The 24,677-nt window shown below is 41.0% G+C and overlaps 1 protein-coding gene across 12 annotated transcripts in view; it reads left to right on the top strand.

The window, feature by feature from the left end:
* Window positions 1-24,677, top strand: part of DGKI (diacylglycerol kinase iota) — a 489,355-nt gene that overhangs the window by 212,134 nt on the left and 252,544 nt on the right. For all 12 annotated transcript variants that reach the window (XR_006334812.1, XM_043871570.1, XM_043871568.1 and 9 more), the window contains 2 exons: window positions 7,845-7,910; window positions 23,783-23,854. Coding sequence is in view for 9 of the 12 variants with exons in the window: in XM_043871570.1 (XP_043727505.1) it covers window positions 7,845-7,910; window positions 23,783-23,854 (138 nt within the window). In the remaining 3 variants the exon portion in view is untranslated. The remainder of the gene's footprint in view (window positions 1-7,844; window positions 7,911-23,782; window positions 23,855-24,677) is intronic.

The raw sequence follows: 24,677 nt of genomic DNA, 5'->3' as shown, positions 1-24,677 counted from the left end.
TTCATAAGTGTTTTCAGTATCTTCCTTTGTCTTCTTATTAAGGACTTGCTATTTCTTCCATGCCCACATTTCCAACCCCTCACCTTCCTTCTAGATTTTTTCCATCACCATAAACATGCTCTGAGAGCTCCCATCTTTTTAAAAAACCCAATAGGAATACTCCTTAACTACCAGCTGTGTCCTAATTGCAGCTCTGATTCTCAGTGTTGTGTTCAGTGCTGAAGTTCCAGAAAGTGTTAGCCATGGAAACTGTTTCTAGCGTGTTTCCCTCCTAGGCATTTTAACCTGTTCCCATCTGGTTTTACTCTGCCCATTCACTGAAATTGCTTTTTAAAATCTTGCCAATATCTCCTTGATGCCAGATTCATTAGATATCTTCTGTTCTTATTCAGTCTTTCAAATGTGTTCAAACTACTCAGTATTTCCTCCTTCTTGAAATGCTCTCCTGTCATGACAGTTTTCTTAATGTCCCTCTTAAATATTTCACTGGGTAGTCCTTTCATTGTTCACTCCCTAATTTCTGCGTATTTGTTGGGCTTGTTAGTACTGGACTACACTCTGCCTACTCTCGTTGGGAGAATGCCTCCAGTCCTTTGGCTTTCAATATCATGTCTGGGTTGACAACACTTGGAGTTCTATTTGGTATGCCCATTGAATGTGTCAGAGTCATCTCAAATATAATACATTACTAACTAAATTCTATTGCCATCACTGTAAAAACTATATTTTTCCATTGTTTTGTATCTCAGAAAATGAGATGACTATTGGTCCAGCTCCCCAAATGAGAAAACAGGGGGTCATAATGATGCTTCTCTCAGGCACTCCCCACACTTAATCCATTTGCCAGCCCTATCAGTTTTATTTATAAAATATATTTCAAATCATGCGTTTATCTCCATTTCTGTTGTCAGTGCCCTAGACTGAGACAGCATGATCCCTTGCTTTTGACCACTGCAGTAACGTCTCCAGGATTCTTTAATTTCCCCCATCAATCCACCATGATATAAGAGAGTGATCTTTTTAAGTGAACATTGGATTATATCATTTTCCAGCTTAAAACTTGGCAGTGGTTTCCATGTCATTTAGAGGAAAACCACACCCCTTGGCTTGGCATGAAAAGTCAAAAGTCCTTCATAGGCTGGGCCAGCCACCCTCTGCCACCCATCCATCTGCCACGTTCTTGAGGCACACATCAAGATATTCTTCACCTTCTGATGTTTGTGTGTTTTGTCACTGTACTGGAGATCTCTATTCGTGACCAGCTGTTTCTTACGGTTAGAGCCCCTCAGAGGTCTTCGTTGGTGACCACCTCTAAATAGGTCGCACATTGGTTCTTTATCAAAGCACCTTGTTCTGCCCTTCAGAGCACTTTCTGTGTCATAGTTATTTACAGGTATTACTCATTTGCTCGTATGTTGTCATCCTTCTGTAGTGCAAGCTTTGGGAGATCACTCATGAAATTTGTCCCAAACTCGTTGTACCGGGCAGGATGCAAAAGATGTGATCAGTGAATATCTTTTGACAAAATGAATTTATAGAGGAGTGAAAGTGTTAGTTGCTTAGTTGTATCTGACTCTTTGTGACCCCATGGTCTCTCCATGGAATTCTCCAGGAAAGAACACTGGAGTGGGTTGCCATTCTCTTCTTCAGGGGATCTTCCCAACCTAGGGATTAAACCTGGGTCTCCTGCATCACAGGCAAATTTTTTACCAATGAGCCACCTGGGAAGCCCATGAAGGGGTTAATTTTCCCCCAAATCTCTAAGAACTCTTATTCTAAGAGTATAATTTGGAAATGGTTCTTATGTCACATGCTGTATGCTGTGCTTAGTCACTTAGTCATGTCCGACTCTTTTCAACCCCATAGACTGTGGCCCATCAGGCTCCTCTGTCCGTGGGATTCTCCACGCAAGAATACCTGAGTGGGTTGCCATGCCTGCCTCCAAGGCATCTTATCAACCCCGGGATCGAACCCAGGTCTCCCACATTGCAGGCAGATTCTTTACTGACTGAGCCACCAGAGATGCATGACCCATGGGGATTCTTAATTAAGAGACCTTAGATAGTTTACTTCATGTAAATGAAAGAAACAGTCGCTTTAGAATTAGTTTGACTTGTGTTCACGGGACATCTCTGCTTCTTTTTCCCTCAGTGGTGTCTCTAGGGCTTGGACCTGGAGCAGGGTTGTTAATCAGTCTCCTAGGCTTTGTGGGATGCTTGATACCTGAAGTTTTTTTTTAATGAATGTTGGTTTGACTCCTCTAAGTTGAAACATTCTAGATGGACTCAGTTTCCTTAGACATAAGCTGCTTGGATTGGTCTATAATTTCTAAGATACTTTAAAAAACTCTATGAGTAACACTTTGCCAACAAAGGTCTATCTAGTCAAAGCTATGGTTTTTCCCATAGTCATGTATGAATGTGAGAGTTGGATTACAAAGAAAGCTGAGATCCAAAGAATTGATGCTTTTGAACTGTGGTGTTGGAGAAGACTCTTGAGAGTCCATTGGACTGCAAGGGGACCCAACCAGTCCATCCTAAAGGAAATCAGTCCTGAATGTTCATTGGAAGGAATGATGCTGAAGCTGAAACTCCAATACTTTGGCCACCTGAAGCGAAGGGACTGACTCATTGGAAAAGACCCTGATGCCGGGAAAGGTTGAGGGAAGGAGGAGAAGGGGATGACAGAGGATGAGATAGTTAGATGGCATCGCCAACTCATTGGACATGAGTTTGAGTAAACTCCAGGAGTTGGTGATGGACAGGGAGGCCTGGCATGCTGCAGTCTATGGGGTTGCAAAGAGCTGGACACAACTGAGTGACTGAACTGAACTCAATATTATGAATTGAACTGGCTGCTTTGGACAATAATTGAGCAATTGTGTTAGCATTTTTGCTAACCATACTGAAGATAGTCCCTGAAATAATGGATCACCAAGATTTTAACACCCATAAGTAATAGCCCTATTCTTACCCAGTACTTGATGGTGGTATATGAATAATTCAGATTTTTGATGAACAATAAAAAGATGCTATAGTATTAGAAGCCTTGCTCTGCTATCTTAACAGCATGTATCAACACTCACATTTACTATGTGAGGCTTCTGAGTCTAATTTCAGTTCAATAATTTAGGAGAAATGAATAATAGTCAAAAGGAAATAGTATGAAAAATTTAAGAGCTTGGGAAAGATGGATAATAAAACAGCAGTGATTCTCTAGAAGTGTTCTTTTTCCCCTAACTGATAAAAAACAATAGATGATCCTCCAAAATGGTAGCTATGTGATTTGTCAAGGAAATTAGGTTGAGAATTTCATTCATTTCAACACATTTATTGGCTTTCACTTTGTTCAAGCTATGTTTAAGCAGCAATAGAAGAAAAATTACATCAGATCTAAGAAGACCTCTAAACAGATGGATACTTGACATCTCAAATCAGAGTCACAGAGACAATTACTCAGCTTCTACAGTGGTGATTTGTATGAGTTATTTTATCTGAGCCTCAATTGCCTACCTGTTTCCTAGGAAGGGTGATATTAAAAATATTCAACAACTTGCAGAGTCATAAGTATTTAAATAAGCAATTTAAAAATATTCTCTTTTATTCCCTAAATAAACTAAACTACATGGTATTATAAATCTGTTTACCAAACAATATATGTTGCCGCACAAATGATTCATCGTCAGTCTTATAGTTTCTCAATAATTGTTGATTTGTGGAAATTGCCGGTTTAATCTTTTGATTAGGGTTGTCACTCACTAAATAATCCCATGAGTCAACCATGATTTCTCATAGGTAATTGCATCAAATTCTTCCAGTGTTTCCCCCCTTCAATTCTTAAATGGAGAGTCATTAGGTGATTTATAATCTCAATAAGCAGAGTTTCTCTTAACATCAGTGTTATTGTTCATTCTCCCCCAGCTTCTGCTAAACTAACAGCAATTATAGTAAATTTTTCTATCTCTCATAATACTGCCTGACATTTTTATGTATTCAATATTTCCACTACTGACTGTCATTGAAATCATTTATTGAAAGAGCTTGAACTTGATGTTTCAGAGCAGAGAAGAGGCCCTGCAACAGAGTCGTTGAGAATACAGACTCTGTTGCCAGCCTGCCTGGTTTTGAATCCTTGCTTGGCCCTTGACTTTTGAAGTCACCACTCTATACCTTAGTTTCATCATCTGTAAAATGAGGATGATGATGATAATTCAAGTCAAGCCTTTTGATAAGCTGCCCTACAATGATGTGAATTGGGATACAGTACAATTAGCAGCTGGCCCCCGTCCTCCCAGACAGCGGGCTAAAGTGCTTCTCATGTGGGTGGGCTGAAAAGCTGGAGCAGTCTGCGTCATCTGTGAGGTGAAGGGTCTGGTACCTTCATCCCAGTAGAGTTTCTGCACTGACCTGGAGGTATGGGCAGTGAGCAGGTTCGTGGACTTGCAGCCATAGGCCCCTGAATTGTTTATATTGATACCTGGACAGACAGCTGCCATCAGCGGGGCATAGCCCAGTTTTCTGACGTTGTGGGGGAACCCAATGGCACTGTCCAGGCAATGTGGTTTATTTTCAGAAGAGAGCTCCAGAATCTTAGAGACCTGTTATGCCCAAAATTAGCATTCTAACTTCTTAATAATGAGGAGGTAGAAATGGTGTGCAGTGTTGAGGGCACGGGGGGTGCTGTGGTATCTATGGAAGAGCCAGAGGGATGGTAGAAGCACCGAACTGCAATTTATCAATCAATATAGACATATTTCAATGTTTTTACCAACTCAGGGTTTTACTAGTAGTTATCAACTAAATAGCACCTCTACTCATGAAAATTCTCATGAAAATTAAAATTATTATTATATGTAAGGCATTTTTTAATTATTTAGTTTAACTGGAGGATAATTACAATGCTGTGATGGTTTTTGCCATACATCAACATGAATCAGCCATGGGTGCACATGTGTCCCCCCATCCTGAATCCCCTTCCCACTTCGCTCCCCACCCCATCCCTCTGGGTTGTCCCAAAGCACTGGCTTTGAGTGCCCTGCTTCATGCATCAAACTTGCTCTGGTCATCTGTTTTACATATGTTAATATACATGTTTCAATGCTATTCTCTCAAATCATCCCACCTTCTCCCACCATTCACCTTCTCCCGCAAGAGTCCAAAAGTCTGTTCTTTACATCTGTGTCTCTTTTGCTCTCTCGCATATAAGATTGTCATTGCTGTCTCCCTAAATTCCATATATATGTGTTAAAATACTGTATTGGTGTTTCTCTTTCTGGCTTACTTCACTCTGTGTAATAGACTCCAGTTTCATCCATCTCATAAGAACTGACTTAAACGTGTTCCTTTTTATAGCTGAGTAATATTCCATTGTGCATATGTACCACAACTTCCTTATCCTTTTGCCTGCTGATGGACGTCTAGGTTGCTTCCATGTCCTAGCTATTGTAAACAGTCCTGCAATGAACATTGGGGTACATGTGTCTCTTTCAATTCTGGTTTCCTTGGTGTGTATGCCCAGCAGTGGCATTGCTGGGTCATATGGCAGTTTTGTTCCCAGTTTTTTAAGGAATCTCCACACTATTCTCCATGGTGGCAACAGTTTGCATCCCCACAAGCAGTGTAAGATGGTTCCCTTTTCTCCACACCCTCTCCAGCATTTATTGTTTGTAGACTTTTTGATGGCGGCTATTCTGACCACTGTAAGATGATACTCATTGTGATTTTGATTTGCATTTCTCTGATGATGAGTGACGTTCAGCATCTTTTCATGTGTTTATTAGCCATTGGTATGTCTTCTTTAGAGAAATGTCTGTTTAGTTCTTTGGCCCACTTTCTGATTGGGTTGTTTGTTTTTCTGGTGTTGAGCTGCGTGAGCTGCTTATGTATTTTGGAGATTAATTCTTTGTCAGTTGTTTCATTTGCTATTATTTTCTCCCATCCTAAAGACTGCCTTTTCCCCTTGTTTATTATTTCCTTCATTATGCAAAAGCTTTTAAGTTTAATTAGGCCCCATTTGTTTATTTTGTTTTTGTTTCCATTATGCTGAGAGGTGGGTCATGGAGGATCTTGCTGTGATTTATGTCAGAGAGTGTTCTGCCTGTGTTTTCCTCTAAGAATTTTATAGTTTTCTGGTCTTACATTTAGATCTTTAATCCAATTTGAGCTTATTTTTGTGTATGGTAATAGATGCGTAAGGCATTTTAAAAAGTGCCTGACACAGAGATAGTACTCAAGAAATGTTAACTATTATTATTAGCTTCTTTCTGAGAACAGTGTAAGAATTGTGTCCTAATTTTATTAAACTACCACAGTAGAAAAAGCAAGACAAAAACTAGACTAATTAGTAGGACCATTATACTTCTTTATATCTTATTATAGTTAAAAGACCATTGTTCCTCCATGATCTTTGTTTAGTTTTAATTTAAATTGGTTTGACATAATGAAGAGAAATAGAGGTGACATTTTGGAATTGATAATGCTAATGCTTGTTAGAGGTATCTTTGTCACTCTGAATTTCATGTCTTGACATAACATTTTTTTTCTCGACACTGATGTGTTTTCTGTGTCCCTCCTTACTTAGAACAATGCCTGGATAGTAGGCATTTGGTAAGTATTTGCGAAGCTGAATATATATTAGAGGGCCTATTTTAAAGGGAAAATATAGACTGTGGCCTGACAATACAAATGTTGATTTCAGGTAAGGTGTGTGTTCTTAGAAAAGGACAGGAGAAAAACATTAACAAGTAGTTTAGGTGAATTGGCCTAAGAGAGATGAATAGTGTGTAGGTTACTAGGGTTTATCTGTAGCACTAGGCCTGAAGACCACTTTCTGTCTTAGAAAGCACCCAAACAGCTGGGTGACATGTGCTTCTTCAGTGATTATCTGTTTGGCAGGAAAAGGGCCTTCCATGTTTCCTACAGCACAAGCCAAGAATGGGGGCTTCCCGGGTGGTGCAGTGGTAAAGAATCATCTGCCCATGCAGGAGATGCAGGAGACGTGGGTTGGATCCCTGTGTCGAGAAGCTCCCCTGGAGAAGGAAATGGCAACCCAGTCCAGTATTCTTGCCTGGAGAATCCCATGGATGGAGGAACCTGGTGGGCTACAGCCCATGGGATCACAAAAGAATTGAACACAACTAAGTGACTAAGCACACACACAAATGAACCCAGGATAGACCTTGGAAACTGATCTCATTCAGAACACCTAAGGACAACCTCATTATCAAATTTCACAATATGCCCATGTCTCTTGTCTTTGTCATCACTTTTCTTCAGCATTTCTCTTTCTTTACTTTCACTAGTTAAAAAACAAACTCTCAAATCATGAGATCTATTTCTTTCTGAGAAGTTGATTTCTTTAAAATTCTTCCTAACACAAATGTTGAGTATGTTGCTTGCCTGGCACTTATAGAGCATTAAATACACATTTGTTTTCTAAAATGGATGTCTTTATCCTTCTCTCCTTCACCTCCTTTCTTTAAGAAATTTCTTACCTGCCTCAGTTACCTCCCTGCCCACGGTCACAAACCTAAACCTTGTTTTTACTAAGAAGAAAGCAGAGTACCAGGAATTCATTACAGCCATGTGTCACCAGGAAGCTGCAGAGAGAAGGCGTGACTAATGGTTTCTGCAAACATGAAAGATCACCAAAGATGGAGACTTAGCTTCGTTTTCCCAGGAGGATTCGTGTTTATTGTTAAACAAATGACATAGGCACATACTTGTTTCTGTGCTGAGATGGGCTTAAATGATTGTTCATGGAAATCTCTACTCTTAAAACACTTTGAAAAAGAATCCTGGAGCTTGCAGGTTGAAACGTATTCATTTGCTTTTGTTTTCCCACAGAATTTTGTGCGTCACCATTGGGTGCACCGGCGTCGGCAGGAAGGAAAGTGTAAGCAGTGTGGGAAGGTAAGGCGTTGCCCTGCACGTTCATGAATTGCAGGAGGGTGCTCAGGCCTTGGCAGGCACCTGAGGTAGATGAGTCCCATCACCTGAATCCAGGGCTCAGTACGTCACTTCCCTTCCAAAGGCCTCCTTCCTTTAGGCCTCCTTCCCTTAAGATGGGCTTCCCTGCTGGCTCAGATGGTAGAGTGTCTGCCTGCAATGCAGGAGACCCGGGTTCAATCCCTGGGGTAGGAGATCTCCTGGAGAAGGAAATGACAACCCACTCCAGTACCCTTGTCTGGAAAATCTCATGGGCAGAGGAGCCTGGTAGGCTGCAATCCCTGGGGTCCCAAAGAATTGAACACAACTTGAGTGACTTCATTTTTTTTTTCCCCCTTCAGAGGTGTTCTTTTTGTTCTAGAACTCCCTCAAGAGGCAGTGGTCTTCATAGCAGGGATTGGCACGCTCTGAGTGCTAATCCCTGGTATGAAGGGATTTTTATTTCATTGTTGACAATTAAGAAAAGGAGACTTCCTCTCCTGTTTAAACTCCGTCCTGAGGATTGTGGGTGCATCACACACTTCTTCAAACAACAACAGAAAATCAGCAGGTGGAGGAGCGACACGGCTTGTGTTGATATGTTGTGGTTGAGCAGAACCGGGTAGATGGACAACATGGAAGCGAGAAGTGTGTTGCTCTCCTGGGATGTTATCCACTTCCTAGAAAGAGATGCCCTTCTCACATGGGGTCATTTATGTCTTCTCCTTGAGTGTCATGGGCTGTAAGCCCCTCAGGGTGCAGGGCCACGTGTAAGAGTGAGGCTGGGCTCTTGAAAGCTGCATGCTCTGTAGACTGCCCGATATTGACCTTAACAGATTTGAGTTATGGCTTTTTTCAGTGTACAAAGATCTACTTTAGGAATGGAACGATACTCTGAGATGGTTCATCCGGTGGTAAATCCTACTACTAAGATATTTTTAAAAATTGCATCAATATAAGCTGGTCTTTTGATATTTCCAATTTTCCTGGAGAGATCTCTAGTCTTTCCCCTTCTGTTGTTTTCTCCTAATTTTATGCACTGTTCATTGAAGAAGGCCTTTTTGTCTCTCCTTGCTGTTCTTTGGGACTCTGCATTTAGTTGGATATACCTTTCCCTTTCTCCCTTGCATTTCGCTTCTCTTCTTTCTTTAGCTGTTTGTGAAATCTCCTCAGATGACCACTTTGCCCTTTTGCTTTTCGTTTTCTTTGGAATGGTTTTGTCCACTGCCTTCTGTACAATATTGCAGACCTCCGTCCATAGTTCTTCAGGCACACTGTTTACTAGCTCTAATTCCTCAAATCTATTCATTACCTCTACTGCATTTTCATAGGGGATTTGATTTAAGTTGTACCTGGCTGTCCTTGTGGTTTTCCCCCTTTTCTTTAGTTTAAGCCTGAATTTTGCTATGAAAAGCTGGTGATCAGAGCCACAGTCAGCTCCAGGTCTTGTTTTTGCCAACTGTTACAGTTTCTCCATCTTCAGCTACAAGGAATGTGATAAGTTTGATTTCGGTTTTGACCATTTGGTGATGTCCGTGTGTAAAGTTGTCTCTTGAGTTGTTGAAAAAGGGTGTTAGCTATGACCAGTGCATTCTCTTGGCAGAATTCAGTTAGCCTTTGCCCTGCTTCATTTTGTTTTGAAGATTTCACACAAAGATAGGCACAATAAAGGACAGAAATGGTAGAGACCTAGTAGATGCCCAAGGGATCAAGAGGAGATGGTAAGAATGCACTGAAGAATTGTACAAAAAAGATCTTAATGAATTGGATTACTACAACTGAGTGGTCAAAGTCACTCAAAGAAAGACATTCTGGAGTGTGAAGTCAAGTGGGCCTTAGGAAGCACTACTGTTAATAAAGTTAGTGCATATGATGAAATTCCAGTAGAACTGTTCAAAACCCTAAAGGAGGATGCCATCAAGGTGTTGCATTCAATATGTCAGCAAATCTGGAAGACCCAGCAGGGGCCACGGGACTGGAAAAGGTCAGTCCTCATCCAAATTCCCAAGAAGGGTAGTACTAAAGAATGTGCTAACCACTGGACAGTTGCACTCATTTCCCATGCTAATAGTTTAGTTCAGTTCATTCATTCAGTTGTGTCTGACTCTTTGCAACCAGTGTGCCTGCAGCACACCAGGCCTCTCTGTCCATCACCAACTCCCAGAGCATGCTCAAACTCATGTCCATTGAGTCGGTGATGCCATCCAACCACCTCATCCTCTGTCATCCCCTTCTCCTTCTGCCCTCAGTCTTTCCCAATATCAGGGTCTTTTCCAATGAGTCAGTCTTTCACATCAGGTGGCCAAAGTATTGGAGTTTCAGCTTCAGCATCAGTCCTTCCAATGAATATTCAGGACTGATTTCTTTTAGGATTGACTGATTGGATCTCATTGCAGTCCAAAGGACTCTCAAGAGTTTTCTCCAACACCACAGTTCAAAAGCATCAATTCTTTGGCCTCAGCTATCTTTATAATCCAACTCTCACATCCATACATGACTATTGGAAAAACCATAACTTTGACTAGACGGACCTTTGTTGGCAAAGTAATGTCTGCTTTTTTAATGTGTTGTCTAGGTTGATCATAGCTTTTCTTCCAAGGAGCAAGCATCTTTTAATTTCATGGCTGCTGTCACCATCTGCAGTGATTTTGGAGCCCCCCCAAAAATAAAGTCTGTCACTGTTTCCATTGTTTCCCATCTATTTGCCATGAAGTGATGGGACAGGATGCCATGATCTTAGTTTTCTGAATGTTGAGCTTTAAGCCAACTTTTTCACTCTCCTCTTTCACTTTCATCAAGAGGCTTTTTAGTTCTTCTTCGCTTTCTGCCATAAGAGTGGTGTCATCTGCGTATCTGAGGTTATTGATGTTTCTCCTGGCAGTCTTGATTCCAGTTTGTGCTTCTTCCAGCCTGGCTTTTTGCATGATGTACTCTGCATATAAGTTAAAATAAGCAGGGTAACAATATACAGCCTTGACGTACTCCTTTCCCAATTTGGAACCAGTCTGTTGTACCATGTCCGGTTCTAACTGTTGCTTCTTGACCTGCATACAGATTTCTCAGGAGGCAGGTCAGGTGGTCTGGTATTCCCATCTCTTTAAGAATTCTCCAGAGTTTGTTGTGATCCACAGAGTCAAAGGCTTTGGTATAGTCAATAAAGCCAAAGTATATGTTTTTTTGATGATCCACTGGATGTTGGCAATTTGATCTCTGGTTCTTCTGCCTTTTCTAAATCCAACAAAACATCTGGAAGTTCATGGTTCACATACTGTTGAAGCCTGGCTTGGAGAATTTTGAGCATTACTGTGCTAGTGTGTGAGATGAGTGCAATTATGCCGTAGTTTGAGCATTCTTTGGCATTGCCTTTCTTTGAGATTGGAATGAAAACTGATCTTTTCCAGTCCTGTGGGCACTGATAAGTTTTCCAAATTTGCTTTCATATTGAGTGCAACACTTTCACAGCATCATCTTTTAGGATTTGAAATAGCTCAACTGGAATTCCATCACCTCCACTAGCTTTGTTCATAGTGATGCTTCCTAAGGCCCACTTGACTTTGCATTCCAGGATATCTGGCTCTAGGTGAGTGATCACATCATCATGATTATCTGGGTCATAAGATCTTTTTTGTATAGTTCTTCTGTGTATTCTTGCCACCTTTTCTTAATATCTTTTGCTTTAGTTAGGTCCATACCATTTCTGTCCCTTATTGTGCCAGTCTCTGCATGGAATGTTTCCTTGGTATCTCAGATTTACTTGAAGAGATCTCTAGTCTTTCCCATTCTATTGTTTTCCTCTGTTTCTTTGCTAGTAAGATCATGCTTAAAATCTTGCATGGTAGGCTTCAGCATTATGTGAACCAAGAACTTCCAGATGTCCAAGCTGGGTTTAGGAAAGGAAGAGGAACCAGAGTTCAAATTGCTAACATTTTACTGGATTATAGAGAAAGCAAGGGAGTTCCAGAAAAACATCTATCTCTGTTTCATCGACTACACTAAATCTTTCGACTGTGTGGATCATGGCAAACTGTGGAAAGCTCTTAGAGAGTTGGGAATACCAGACCATTTTACCTATCTCCTGAGAAACCTGTAGGTGGTTCAAGAAGCAGCAGTTAGAGCCCTGTATGGAACAACTGATTGCTTCAAAGGAGCACGGAGAAAGCATTGAGAAAGGAGTGTGACAGGGCCGTCTGCTATCACCCTGTTTGTTTAACCTATATGAGCACCTCATGAGAAATGCTGGACTGGATGCGTTACAAGCTGGAATCAAGATAGGTGGGAGAAACATCAACAACCTCAGATATGCTGTTGATGCCACCCTAATGACAGAACACAAAGAGCAACTCAACAACCTCTTGATGAGGGTGAAGGAGGAGTGTGAAAGAGCTGGCTTAAAACTAAATATTAAACAAAACTATGATCATGGCATCTGACCCCATTACTTCATGGAAATAGAAGGGAAAAGGTGACGTAGTGACAGATTTCCTCTTCTTGGGCTCTAAAATAACTGTGGATGATGGCCTCAGCCATGAGATCAGAAGATGATTGCTTCTTGGCAGGAAAGCCATGACAGACCTAGACAGTGTGTTAAAAAGCAGAGACATTACTCTGCTGAAAAAGTCCCTATAGTCAAGGCTATGGTCTTGCCACTAGTCATGTATGGTTCTGATAGCTGGACCTTAAAGAAGGCAGAGCACCAAAGAATTGATGCCTTTGAATTGTGGTGCTGGAGAAGACTCCTGAGAGTCCCTTGGATGCAAAGAGATCAAACCAGTCAATCTTAAGGGATATCAACCCTGCATACTTGTTGGGAGGACTGATGCTGAAGCTGAAGCTCCAGTATTTTGGTCATCTGATGTGAACAGCCAACTCTTTGGGAAAGACCCTGATGCTGGGAAAGATTGAGAGCAGGAGAAGAGGGTGTCAGTGGATGAGATGGTTTGATGGCGTCACTGATGCAATGGACGTAAACTTGGGCAAACTTCAGGAGATGGTGAAGGACAGGGAAGCCTGGCATGCTGCAGTCCATTGGTTTGAAAAGAGTTGGACACAACTGGATGGCTGATCAGCAGCAACAACTTGGTTTCAATAAAGGAAGTTTTGATTTGGTAGAGAGGAAGATAACTTTGGAAAGTATATTCCTCATCAACTTATTTTTGATATTGGTATTTATTTGTGTGACTTTTTTGGGTCAAGCACTGGGGTGAGCTGACCGGTATGCATTTTTGACAATTGAGGGAGGCAGGGAAGTTTTGGCTGCCTGAGTAGTGTGGAGGGTGAGGGAGATATGGGAAAAAGTTTGTTTAATTTTGTTGTTTGCCAGTGCTGGGAAAGAAAATATGGTGTAGCCATTGGTCACCAAGCTCTTCTTTGGAAGGCTACATTCTTCAGCCTCAAGGGTATGGCCCTCCCTCCATTATAACTGGTAATATCTCCTTCAATTCACCACAGTGACTTCCAGTTGGTTCCTTTCTAGACTGGAAAGAGGGCAGACAAAATAGATTAAAAGGGGGAGGAGGAAAAAAGGGGGGGAGGGGAGGAAGTAAAAATAACAGGAGGGAAGGAGCGGGAGGGGGAGTTGAAAGATGCTTACCAGCCCTTTTCCACAGCTGGAAACAAAAAGAGGTCAGCCCTTTGCCCTCACATGACCTTCCTTCATTGGGTCCATCTCCTCCTTCCCTTTCTGGTGTTGCCCTAGTGACGGCAGATTAGTCACTAAGTCATATCTGACTCTTTGCAACCTCATAGACTGTAGGCCACCAGGCTCTTCTGTCCATGGGATTTCCCAGGCAAGAATACTGGAGTGGGTTGCCATTTCCTATTCCAGGGGATCTTCCTGACCCAGGGAGTGAATCCTTGCCTCTTGTGTTGCAGGTGAATTCTTTACTGACTGAGCCACCAGGAAAGCCCTGGTGTTGCACTCGGGCTTATGAATTTTCTCTTACTTAGTGAAGTGTAGACTGTCTACAACTTTCCCATAAGAATATGCACATGTGTATGCATAAGAGAGAATAAACAGGTAGGCACAGCCAGTTTTAAGGTCAGAGATGTGAACAGTAGGAAGCATTTGGAAAAACTACCTTCACTGGACAGCCTAGTAGCTGGCACCCCCTCAGCAGTTTTCAAGCCATAATAGATTTGGAGGAATTTTATTAAAAGAAAATCAATAAGCATTGTATATCTTGTGACTAATACTCCCTAGCGTCATATCACACGCCCCTTTCTGGCCTTGCCTTCTGTTGGCGTGGTCAGCCACAGAGGACGGACTGGACACCCTGCGGTCTGAGTTGCCGTGACCATGTCTCTCTCCCTGCCTAGGGTCCGCAGGCAGCCATCTAGGAGTGCTCACAGGGCGCCTCTCATCACAGCTGTCTGCGGGGAAGTCTGTGGTCCCACCTCTTCACATAAAGTTCCTATGATACTGTACTCTTATATTCATCTCCTGTGTTTATAATATAGCTGCTTATAGATCCTCATAGGCTCAAGCAGTTGTGGCCTGGGGTGGTCTTAAATCCGTCTCCTTGCTGGATAATAAATAACCCTTCTTTGGAGCCTGGTTTATCCCCTGGATTAGAAGAAACCCAGTGACTCTCTTTCCGTTTGCAGACTAGGTGGTTGAAGTTTCATTTCAGATTTTTTGTGCTATGCACAGTTTTTATCATTATGGTTGGCTGTACATTTTTACATATCCAGAGATTTCTAAACCATTCCACACACACACATACACACACACACACACACACACACACATACACACACACACACACACTTCTGTACAGATTATTCCATAGTTTATCCATTGGGATGGGGTAACAAATATATTCACTTAGCAAAACCAAATTTTTAAACTGATGGTTAAAAACACTTGGGCTTATTAGTAAGTGTTTATAGCTAAGAGTGTTTGTAGTTTCACTTTCTGCTTTTTAAAAATTGACAGTAAATATTTGGACTAATTTTCTTGCAATCTTTGAATGTGTTTGAGTGTGTGTGGCATATAATGAATAGCAAATGAGACTGCTTGTGATTCAGTTGCTTTACCATTCACTCACCACCAGGCTGCATGTTTATTATCACCATGTAGGGTTACATTGTTTTCATTCATAATCCTACATTATGTAAGAGTTAGGGTCCAGGCTTCCCTGGTAGCTCAAAAAGTGAAGAATCTGCCTGAATTGTAGGAGACCTGGTTTCATTTCCTTGGTTGGGAAGATCCCCTGGAAAAGGGAATGTCTACCCACTCCAGTATTTTTGCCTGGAAAATCCCATGGATAGAGGAGCCTGGCGGGCTACTGTCCAAGGGTTTACAAACAGTCAGACACGACTAAGGGACTAACACTTGCTCTTTCTTTCAGGGTCCAGGAAGGAAAGAGATCTCATGCTTAAATTAGGTAATTTGTTGTGTATAATAGAGAGAATCTTTAAAATGCATGAGCAGAAGAGAAACCACAAGCAGAGTGTAGAACTCTATTCACCTGTCCCTGGAATGACATGGCAACTCTAATTTGCTTATTTCTGTATGATTTTGATTCCTTCTTCCTCTGTCACAGCAATTCTGGCATTACTGCTTCACTTAACACATTTTTCATTCAGTTTTTCAGACACCATTCTAGTATTGATTTTAGCATCCTCGTGTTAGCACTATAGTCTGGGGGTCCTGATAATGTGTTAAATTCTTTGTTGTAGAGTGCTCCCACATTGAGAAACTCTTTTATTCAACATTAAGTCCTGCCCCCCTTTGTCCTGCACCCCCAGGGCCCAGTCCCATGCACACTTTCCTTTTCCTGTTGGTATATATTGGTTAGGTCCTAACAGCTAGATTTTTCAGCTGTATTCCTTTTTCTCTCTGAGAGACCTTTGCACATTCCAGACTGGGTATATTGGTGTGAAAAGATTATTAGGTCATCTTAGATACTAGCAAGAAGAGTCTATTGAGTAGATCTAACACTAGAATGGCATTTGAAACTTGAACAGCAAAATGACATGATGGTTACATATCCTGACTGCACAGAGAGAGGACAGTGGATATCTATATGTTTCAAACCCTTCTAGATATTGACCTATATATCTCTTCTTTTGACTGATTCTAATTTGTATTTTTTTTGCTATAATAAGACTATAATTATTAGTAAACAACAAAAAAAAAATCCATGTTAAGTGAGGTAGAGATACCAGAATTGCTGTGATAGAGGAAGTAGAAATCAAAATCTTACAGTAGGCCTGCTAGAGTTGCTATATCAGAGACAGCTGGAAAATCCATCAGTTTACTATTAAAATCCCAAAGTGAAGTCAAAGCTGTTTCTAGGTAGCAGAATCTTTTATTTCTCTAAAGCATGCATTATATGGTGGTATTCCTTTGTCATAAATTCATGAAACCAGAAGGAGCACAATCTAAATAATTTCAGCAGTTTTGTCAATATCTTCCTCAGTTGTCTGGGAGCTGTTACAGAAAAAGTCTAATTTTGCACCAGAAGAAAGTGTAATTAGTTTTACCAGCAGAATAGCATTTTCCTCCATTAGTTAAGGGTGGAGACTATAGCCACTTATGTCCTGGAAACTCATACTGTCAGCAAGATTATAGACTATAGGACTTCTCAGAATATATGTAATGATTTGTAGTTGGTAACTGTGATAACATCAATCCTGTCTTTTAAAAAAACATAGTTTTGGTTAAAAACAATTTTTCTGAAAAACGACCTGCTTGGTGAATATTATCGAGCTTCCCTTATGGCTCAGCTGGTAAAGAATTCGTCTGCAGTATGGGAGACCTGGGTTCGATCCCTGGGTTGGGGAGATTCCCTGGAAAAGGGAAAGGCTACCCACTCCAGTATTCTGGCTTGGAGAATTCCAGGGACTGTAATAGTTCATGGGGTCACAAAGAGTCTGACATGACTAAGCGACTTTCACTTTGGTGAATATTATCAACATTAAAGTTATAATTTTTATTGGGAAGGTTATGAGTTATGGGGCAGTGATGGACATTAATTTTCATGGAAGACCATTATTATTATAATTGTAGCTAGTTGTACCATTAGACAAATATTTTCATATAAGGAACTTCCCTGGTATTCTAGGACAAAGACATAAAACTAACAGTTAACATTTGGTATGCAGTTTGGGCCATATTGAATAAATATCTGTATCAAGCATTTTTATCCTAGAATCAGAATGGTCATAAAAATATGAACACACAATTAAAATAGTTAGCGTGTAAACCGAAATGTAAATCTGTGCCCATTGTTACAGGCTTAATTTCAATTATGCTTTAATTACAAGGTTAAGCCTTCTACTTCCATGAAATATCTGCATCTGATGAAAATATTCTGGACGTCATGCCTTAGACACTTCATATGCTCTTACAAGTTTGTGGTAACAGGACTATGTTGAGAATCCTGTGCTCTAAATTCTGCTCCTCCCACCCCACCTCCACCCCTGGTCCGGAGACTCAATTTTTGACCTGTAGCTTGTATTAATAGCAAGGGCCTTTGAATAAATTAATAGAAAAAGCAGAAACTATCTGAGAATAAGAAGACTGGCTCTGATTAATAAATTGTAATTACCAAAAAAAAAAGAGACATAAAGGCTCTATCGAGGAATAATAAAATGTCAGTCTTTGTACATGAATCAGTGATTACCCTTGAATGAGAGTTTATTATGACCAATAAGGACATACATTTTCAGAGCTCTTAATGCCACATAGTTAAACCCAGTGAATAAAAATTTCGATTTTTCAGAGATAATTCTAATAAAGTAACTGTAGATTCATATAATTTGCAGCACTGTCAGAAGTTAGAAAAATTGGTTATTGTAATTCAGTTTATAAAGCTATTTATTTTAACTCAGCTTTACTTCAATTTATGTCTACATTTTGAAAATCTTGACTGTTTATGAAATGTGTGAATTAAAACCAGTAAAATCAGTATAGGAGGCTTTAGCATGCTCAAGTAAATTAGATTTTTTATGATTAATAAACCCCAATCTTGCATAAACTACAACATTAATGGTACCATTTTTACACTGTGATAAAGCCAAGGAAAAGGCATATTATAAAACTAGTCTAATATCCAGTGATTCGCATTGCCAGGCAAGGGTATACCTATTCATGGAAAATTGGGCTGAATAGTTTGTTGATGGGAAAAAGTTAACAATTTGCATTTATGAGGAAAGAGATCGGTTCGTGAAGACTTTGCTAATTAACTATTGAAGGTTAAGCTTTGTACAGGACAATTTGTAAGTCTGTAGATCATCAGTTAAACAGGTGCTATGTTTTATTAGTCAGAAAGAAGTTTTCAGTTAGGTTGGTGTGAGTTTGCCTGTGGGTCACTCAAAGGTCAAACAAACGTCAGTTTTTCTTGGTTAGAAAAAAGTTTTCAATTAGGTTGGTTGGTGTGGGTCTATACCTGGGTCACTCAGAGGTCTTAGTTACTTAGCTTCAGCTGGTGAAACGCTGAAACGTCATCACTAGTTGTCAGCTTCCACTGGTTAAAAGCAGTTGCATGGGAACGGCACAGCCAGTTTGAGATCTGCTCCAATGGGAAAAATTTCCTTCTACGTTGTGAGCATCAAATCGATATAGTACTTCTATCCCACTGGATACGTTTACAAGAGTGCTATAATAGTTTTATTTTAAAATTTTAATTAAAATATGGTAAGTTTAAAATTTCAATTTTGTTTTTCTAGTAATAATGAACTTTGCATCTAATTAAACTTAGGATGAACATTTTATTAGATATTAAACATAATATGCATAACAGAGGATATACATTTTTCAAAAATGAAAGGGAATATTTGAGCAAAAATGAGGTACTCTGTGTTAAGATGGATATTGATCTAGCCTTAAATAATTCCCTTGGGTTTGCTTTTGTAATATTTTGTGAGCTTGAATATGCAAGCGGACATGACGAGGTTTATTTTGCTGTCAGTGGTTACAGTTTTGGAGGCAAGAGCAGTATCTACTCTTGGGTTGAATCAAATCATACAGGGACTGGGACTACAGTCAGGAAATTCCCTCACCCAAATCTCAGTTAAATACATAAACAATAAGAAAGTTTGTTTCAAGTAAAGCACCCTTTCCTGGTTTCAGCCAAGGCTATAAAACTGAGTGCTACTTGGTATATGCCCTTGGGTGCACAAGAAAAAGAGGCAACAAAGCTCTAGCTGCTCAGAATAAATGTTTAAACTTTATTCTAAGAAACTCAACTGTATCCCTCAAGATTCTTGGTATTTATAATTCTGAAGTCAGTTAGCTCCAGCGCATCAGACCTCACACCTCTATTTTCCTTGTGGATAGTGATGAATGAAGTAGCCCTTAAAAATCAGAGTCAATTGAAATTCAGTTAGGGCATCTATCGGTATCATGCTATCAAGATTTGGGCCAGCATTTATAAGTGGGTAATTAGGAATCTGGCTCTTCTTGCTGTGCTGAGATCCCAGCCAAAACCTGCCCATGGGATCACGGAGCCTCCAGGGTGTTCTCAGTCAGTTCGTCGCTCAGTTGTATCTGACTCTTTGCAACCCCATGGTCTGCAGCACGTCAGGCCTCCCTGTCCATCACCAACTCCCGGATTTTACTCAAACTCATGTCCGTTGAGTGGGTGATGCCATCCAACCATCTCATCCTCTGTTGTCCCCTTCTCCTCCTGCCCTCAATCTTTCCCAGCATCAGGGTCTTTTCCAATGAGTCAGCTGTTCGCATCAGGTGGCCAAAATATTGGAGTTTCAGCTTCAGCATCAGTCCTGCCAGTGAACACCCAGGACTGATCTTCTTTAGGACTGACTGGTTTGATATCCTTGCAGTCTAGGGGACTCTCAAGAGTCTTCTCCAACACCACAATTCAAAAACATCAATTCTTCGGCTCTCAGCTTTCTTTATAGTCCAACTCTCACATCCATACATGACCACTGGAAAAGCCATAGCTTTGACTAGACGGACCTTTGTTGGCAAAGTGATGTCTCTGCTTTTTAATATGCTGTCCAGTTTGGTCATAACATTTCTCCCAAGGAGTAAGTGTCTTTTAATTTCATGGCTTCTGTCACCATCTGCAGTGATTTTGGAGCCCCAAAAAATAAAGTCTGCCACTGTTTCCATTGTTTCTCCATCTATTTGCCATGAAGGGATGGGACCAGATGCCATGATCTTAGTTTTCTGAATGTTGAGCTTTAAGCCAACTTTTTCACTCTCCTCTTTCATTTTCATCAAGAGGCTCTTTAGTTCTTCAGTTTCTGCCATAAGGGTGGTGTCATCTGCATGTCTGAGGTTATTGATATTTCTCCCGGCAGTCTTGATTCCAGCTTGTGCTTCATCCAGCCCAGTGTTTCTCATGATGTACTCTGCATATAAGTTAAATAAGCAGGGTGACAATATACAGTCTTGATGTACTCCTTTCCTGATTTGTAACCAGTCTGTTGTTCCATGTCTAGTTCTAACTGTTATTTCCTGACCTGCGTACAGATTTCTCAAGAGGCAGGTCAGATGATCTGTATTCCCATCCCTTTCATAATTTTCCACAATTTATTGTGACCCACACAGTCAAAGGCTTTGGCATAGTCAATAAAGCAAAAGTAGATGTTTTTCTGGAACTCCCTTGCTTTTTTGATGATCCAGCAGATGTTGGCAATTTGATATCTGGTTCCTCTGCCTTTTCTAAATCCATCTTGAACATCTGGAAGATCCCAGTTCACGTATTGCTGAAGCCTGGCTTGGAGAATTTTGAGCATTACTTTCCTAGTGTGTGAGATGATTGGGCATTCTTTGGCATTGCCAGGGTGTTCTACGTAGGTCTCTATGTTAGATAGTAACCCTGAAGCCATGGCCACTGTGACTATGCCAGACTAGAGTTTGAAACAGAGAGCAAATTGCCACTAGGCTCGTTTCCAAGGGACCCACCACAACTCTACATAAACACAGTACCTAGCTCCCCAGTTGTGGCTGGCCTGGTGGTTTGTTTCTGCTCTCAGCCAGGCTGTCAGGGCCACACTGGACTGGATCTGTTTCTCCCTGACATCAGAAGGCCAGTAGTAAATAGAGAGTTGGGCTAATACAATTGAATAGAGCATTGCTAGTCACATATATGATACTAGAGGGCTTTGTTAGCAAGAAGTCAGAAGAGGTTCCAGCAGTAAATGTGCTTCTTCTGTATACTGTGTTATAAAGGACTTTTCAAATGCATTGCTTTATTGGATGCTTATAACTACTCAGTGGTGTTGGAGAGGTTTGTGTTTTTATGACCACTTCCAGATGGATGAAGGAAGAAGACAGAAGGGTTAAGTAGCCATTGGAGGAGAGTTTAGTGAGGAGGGGCATCTTTTCAGCTGTTTTGGGTTAGGGTTTTAAAATCTGGATAGTGTGAACTTTGTAGTTGGGTCATAGTGTGGTAGCAGTGACTTTCTTGTTCAAGTAATCAGAAAATATTCTTGCCATGCCTATGCTAAATTGTAGAGATTTATTAAGAAATATCACAAGACTTCTCCCAGAGAACTTATACATGCACATAAACTATTTCTGTTAGGCAGTAATAACACTCAGGTGCCAGGGACTGTGTGGGTTGTGGCTGACCAGTACAGCAGTAAACCTGTGGATGCCAACCTGTCCTAATAATTCTGTCCATGTTTGTTTTACAGAAGTGCATCCTTTCCTGGGGAAATGCTCTGACGCCCCTGTCAATGAAAATATCAGGGCTCATTGTTTGTGGGGGTGGGAGGGGATGAGTAGGTTTGGTGACCAGTTTCAGTTATTCACTAGGAGGGCTCATTGGGCTCAGAGTATATTCCCTTCTCTAGGAAATCTTCCCAACCCAGGGATCGAACCCAGGTCTCCCACATTGCGGGTGGATTCTTTACCAGCTGAGCCACAAGGGAGGCCCAAGAATACTGGAATGGGTAGCCTATCCCTTCTCCAGACAATCTTCCGGACCCAGGAATCGAAACGGGGTCTCCTGCATTGCAGGCGGATTCTTCACCAACTGAGCTATGTGGGAAATATTGCTCACAGCTGTGATTTATTATAACAAACAGCTATCGAGCAGGGTTAACAGAGGAAAGGAACATGGGATAAGGTCCTGTGGAAACCACGTGTAAAGCACCAGAAGTCTTCTGACATTTGCAAAGGACCCGCTTAATTTTTCCAACACAGATTGTGACAACTTGTGTGAGATACTGTCTCCTGGGTCTCATCTGAGACTTGGTGGTCAGGCTTTTCTTGGGGGTCTGATGACATAATCACCCCCTGCCCAGCACAGACCCAGCCTCCAGACTCCCAGAAGGAAAGCAGGTGTTCATACACCAGGGTGTTTATACCAACAATTCAGGCACAGTGAGCCACCCTCAACTGTTCTGGAAACTGGCGAACCCCTCCTGAAATTCAAGTTCCCTAATGCCAGCCAAGGGCCCACACAGCAAGCATGCTTTTGTGAGGATAGCAGACTCATGCTTATTTTGTGAATGCCTCTGCACTGAGCGATTCTATAATCGCTTAAGTTGTTGAGAAAGGGATATTGATGGAGAAACTTTTCGGAATCCAGGAAAGTCCGATGTTAAGAAGAGGTCATGTTTCTTGAAGTGAGATTTGAGGTTGGACGAAAAAGAGAAGGATTCAAGGTGGAATTGCAGAGCACCGAGGTTTGACCCTGGTCCCAGTCTCCTGTCCACGTGCAGGAGATGGAGAGGAAGGAGAATTGGGATGTGTTTTAGGAAATCAGGAGAGGCCAGAGCACCACAAAGGAGGAAATGCTCATTAGTATATAAAATACTGCAGACAGGGAGGAATTACAGGTATGGGGACTGCAAAAATGCAGCTCGGACTTATTTTAATAATGTGTAAAATTGACTTTCTTTATACTCAAAGTTATCTGTACACATTAAGCAAGGCATGCAGCTCATTGCCTTTAAAGCTTTCCTGCCCATCACATCTTTCTGTTTGCTTTTTTAAAACAAAAAGCTTTAAGAGTTTTTGGTCATTAGTCTGCATTAGTTCGTTTGGCTTAGATTTCACAGGCAGATAGAAATGGGTGAGCTTTGGGAAAGCTAAAAAAAATTTCCTTGAGAGTTACTGCGAACTTCTCTCTGGTAATTATTTAGGGACAACAGCGGCCAAAAAGCATCTCTTCTTTCCTTGATGGAAAAGTAATTCTGTTTGTTCATTAAGAGGATTGTGTTTGCCATTCCATTAATCTCATTGCTATTTGCTGGCGAAAAATGGAAATTGAAAGCTGCTTGTTTTGAGTTCTGACATCCCAAGGGGGTGATGAGAGTGTTTGAATTTCCTTCTCCACCCTTGGACGTCTCCCAGACTCTCACTTCTAGGTCACCCGACTGTCTCCTGCTTCATTTCTGTCTTTGTGGCTTCTTGATGGTAAGGTTGTGCAGGACCTCTGAGATGGATAACCACTGTTAGAAAAAAATCATGTGAACCAATAGAGGCTTCTTTTTAACTTAAAAATGCATCAGAACCTCATTTACTTGGTGGAGGGGGGGCAATGATTTTGGGACTTCCCCGGCAGCCCAGTGGTTAAGACTCTGCCTTCTGATGCAGGGGGCGCAGGTTCAATCCCTGGTCAGGGAACTAAGATCCCACATTCCACACAGTGCGGTCAAAGAAAAAAAAAAAGTTTTTGTGGTTGACTTGAGTGTTAGTGGTAAAGCAAATACTGGTACATCCTCTCTCATACTTTAGAGAATTTGGTGATAGGAAAGGTGGAGATATAAGGAAAGGTGATAGAAGGTGGAGATATAAGTGCCCACTGTGGCATTTGCTGTCTCAGTTCCCTTAAGCCTGGCCTTACTGACTTCATTGGACTTCAGAAGGGCAGATGCATGCTCGGTTGGAAGTGGTTTTAATTTCTCTGTCTCTTGTTCTAATATTCTAGGGCTTCCAGCAAAAATTCTCCTTCCACAGTAAAGAGATTGTGGCTATCAGCTGTTCCTGGTGCAAGCAGGCGGTAAGTTTGGGGATAAAATAAAACAAAGTAGGCTCCTGTTTTCTCAAAATAGAATTATGTCATTGCTGGAGTTCCTGTTTATAAGTGGAACGTTATCCTCATTTATGTATTATTTCCCTCATAGGATCTGTGGAGGAAGAAAGACACATTAGAACTATAAAACCATAGGATAAATGAGCTCTGAGAAACTAGAAATTAACCCCTTTATTTATATACATTGAAGCCTGGAATCGCAGGTTGGAAAATCCCCTCCTGATTCTATCTCTGAGTCTAGCATTGAGGGATTTTCACTCTGAGGCCACTTGCCCCATAGTACACTAGGTTATCGATGATGACTTGTATACGAGGAAGTGGCGACCTTGGGTAATCCCTCTGACAAAGCAATTCAGACATCTTGGTTCTTCTGTTTTTGATGTGGGTGAATTTTTTTTCTTAATGGGACAGTGATAGGATTAGAGTGGGCTTATATTCTTCCTTAGCTTTGGATGTTGTTATAGTTGGCTGTATGCTCATTGAAATGTTACTCTTTCTTACATTTGAACATGGATACTCATATGGATCCAATGATAATTTCCCTTTTTACTTTTCCTCTCTTCTCTTTTTTTCATTTTTTAACAGCTCTGTCCCAACCAGATGGTTCATTTTTTTTGGTCTTTGAACCTATTTTTTTTTCTTTAGCTAGACAATGTAGACTGACTCACAAGTTGGCAAACTGTGGCTTGTAAACCAAATCTGACTGCTGCCTGTTTTTGTAACTAAAGTTTTATTGAAACGCAGCCATGCCCATCCTTTATGTGTTGTCTCTGGCTACTTTTTTGCTCCA

Source organism: Cervus elaphus, chromosome 18 (genome assembly GCF_910594005.1).
Source record: "Cervus elaphus chromosome 18, mCerEla1.1, whole genome shotgun sequence".
Lineage (NCBI taxonomy): Eukaryota > Metazoa > Chordata > Mammalia > Artiodactyla > Cervidae > Cervus > Cervus elaphus.
The sequence above is the reverse complement of the archived record's forward strand: the minus strand, read 5'-3'. Positions and strand labels throughout refer to the sequence as shown.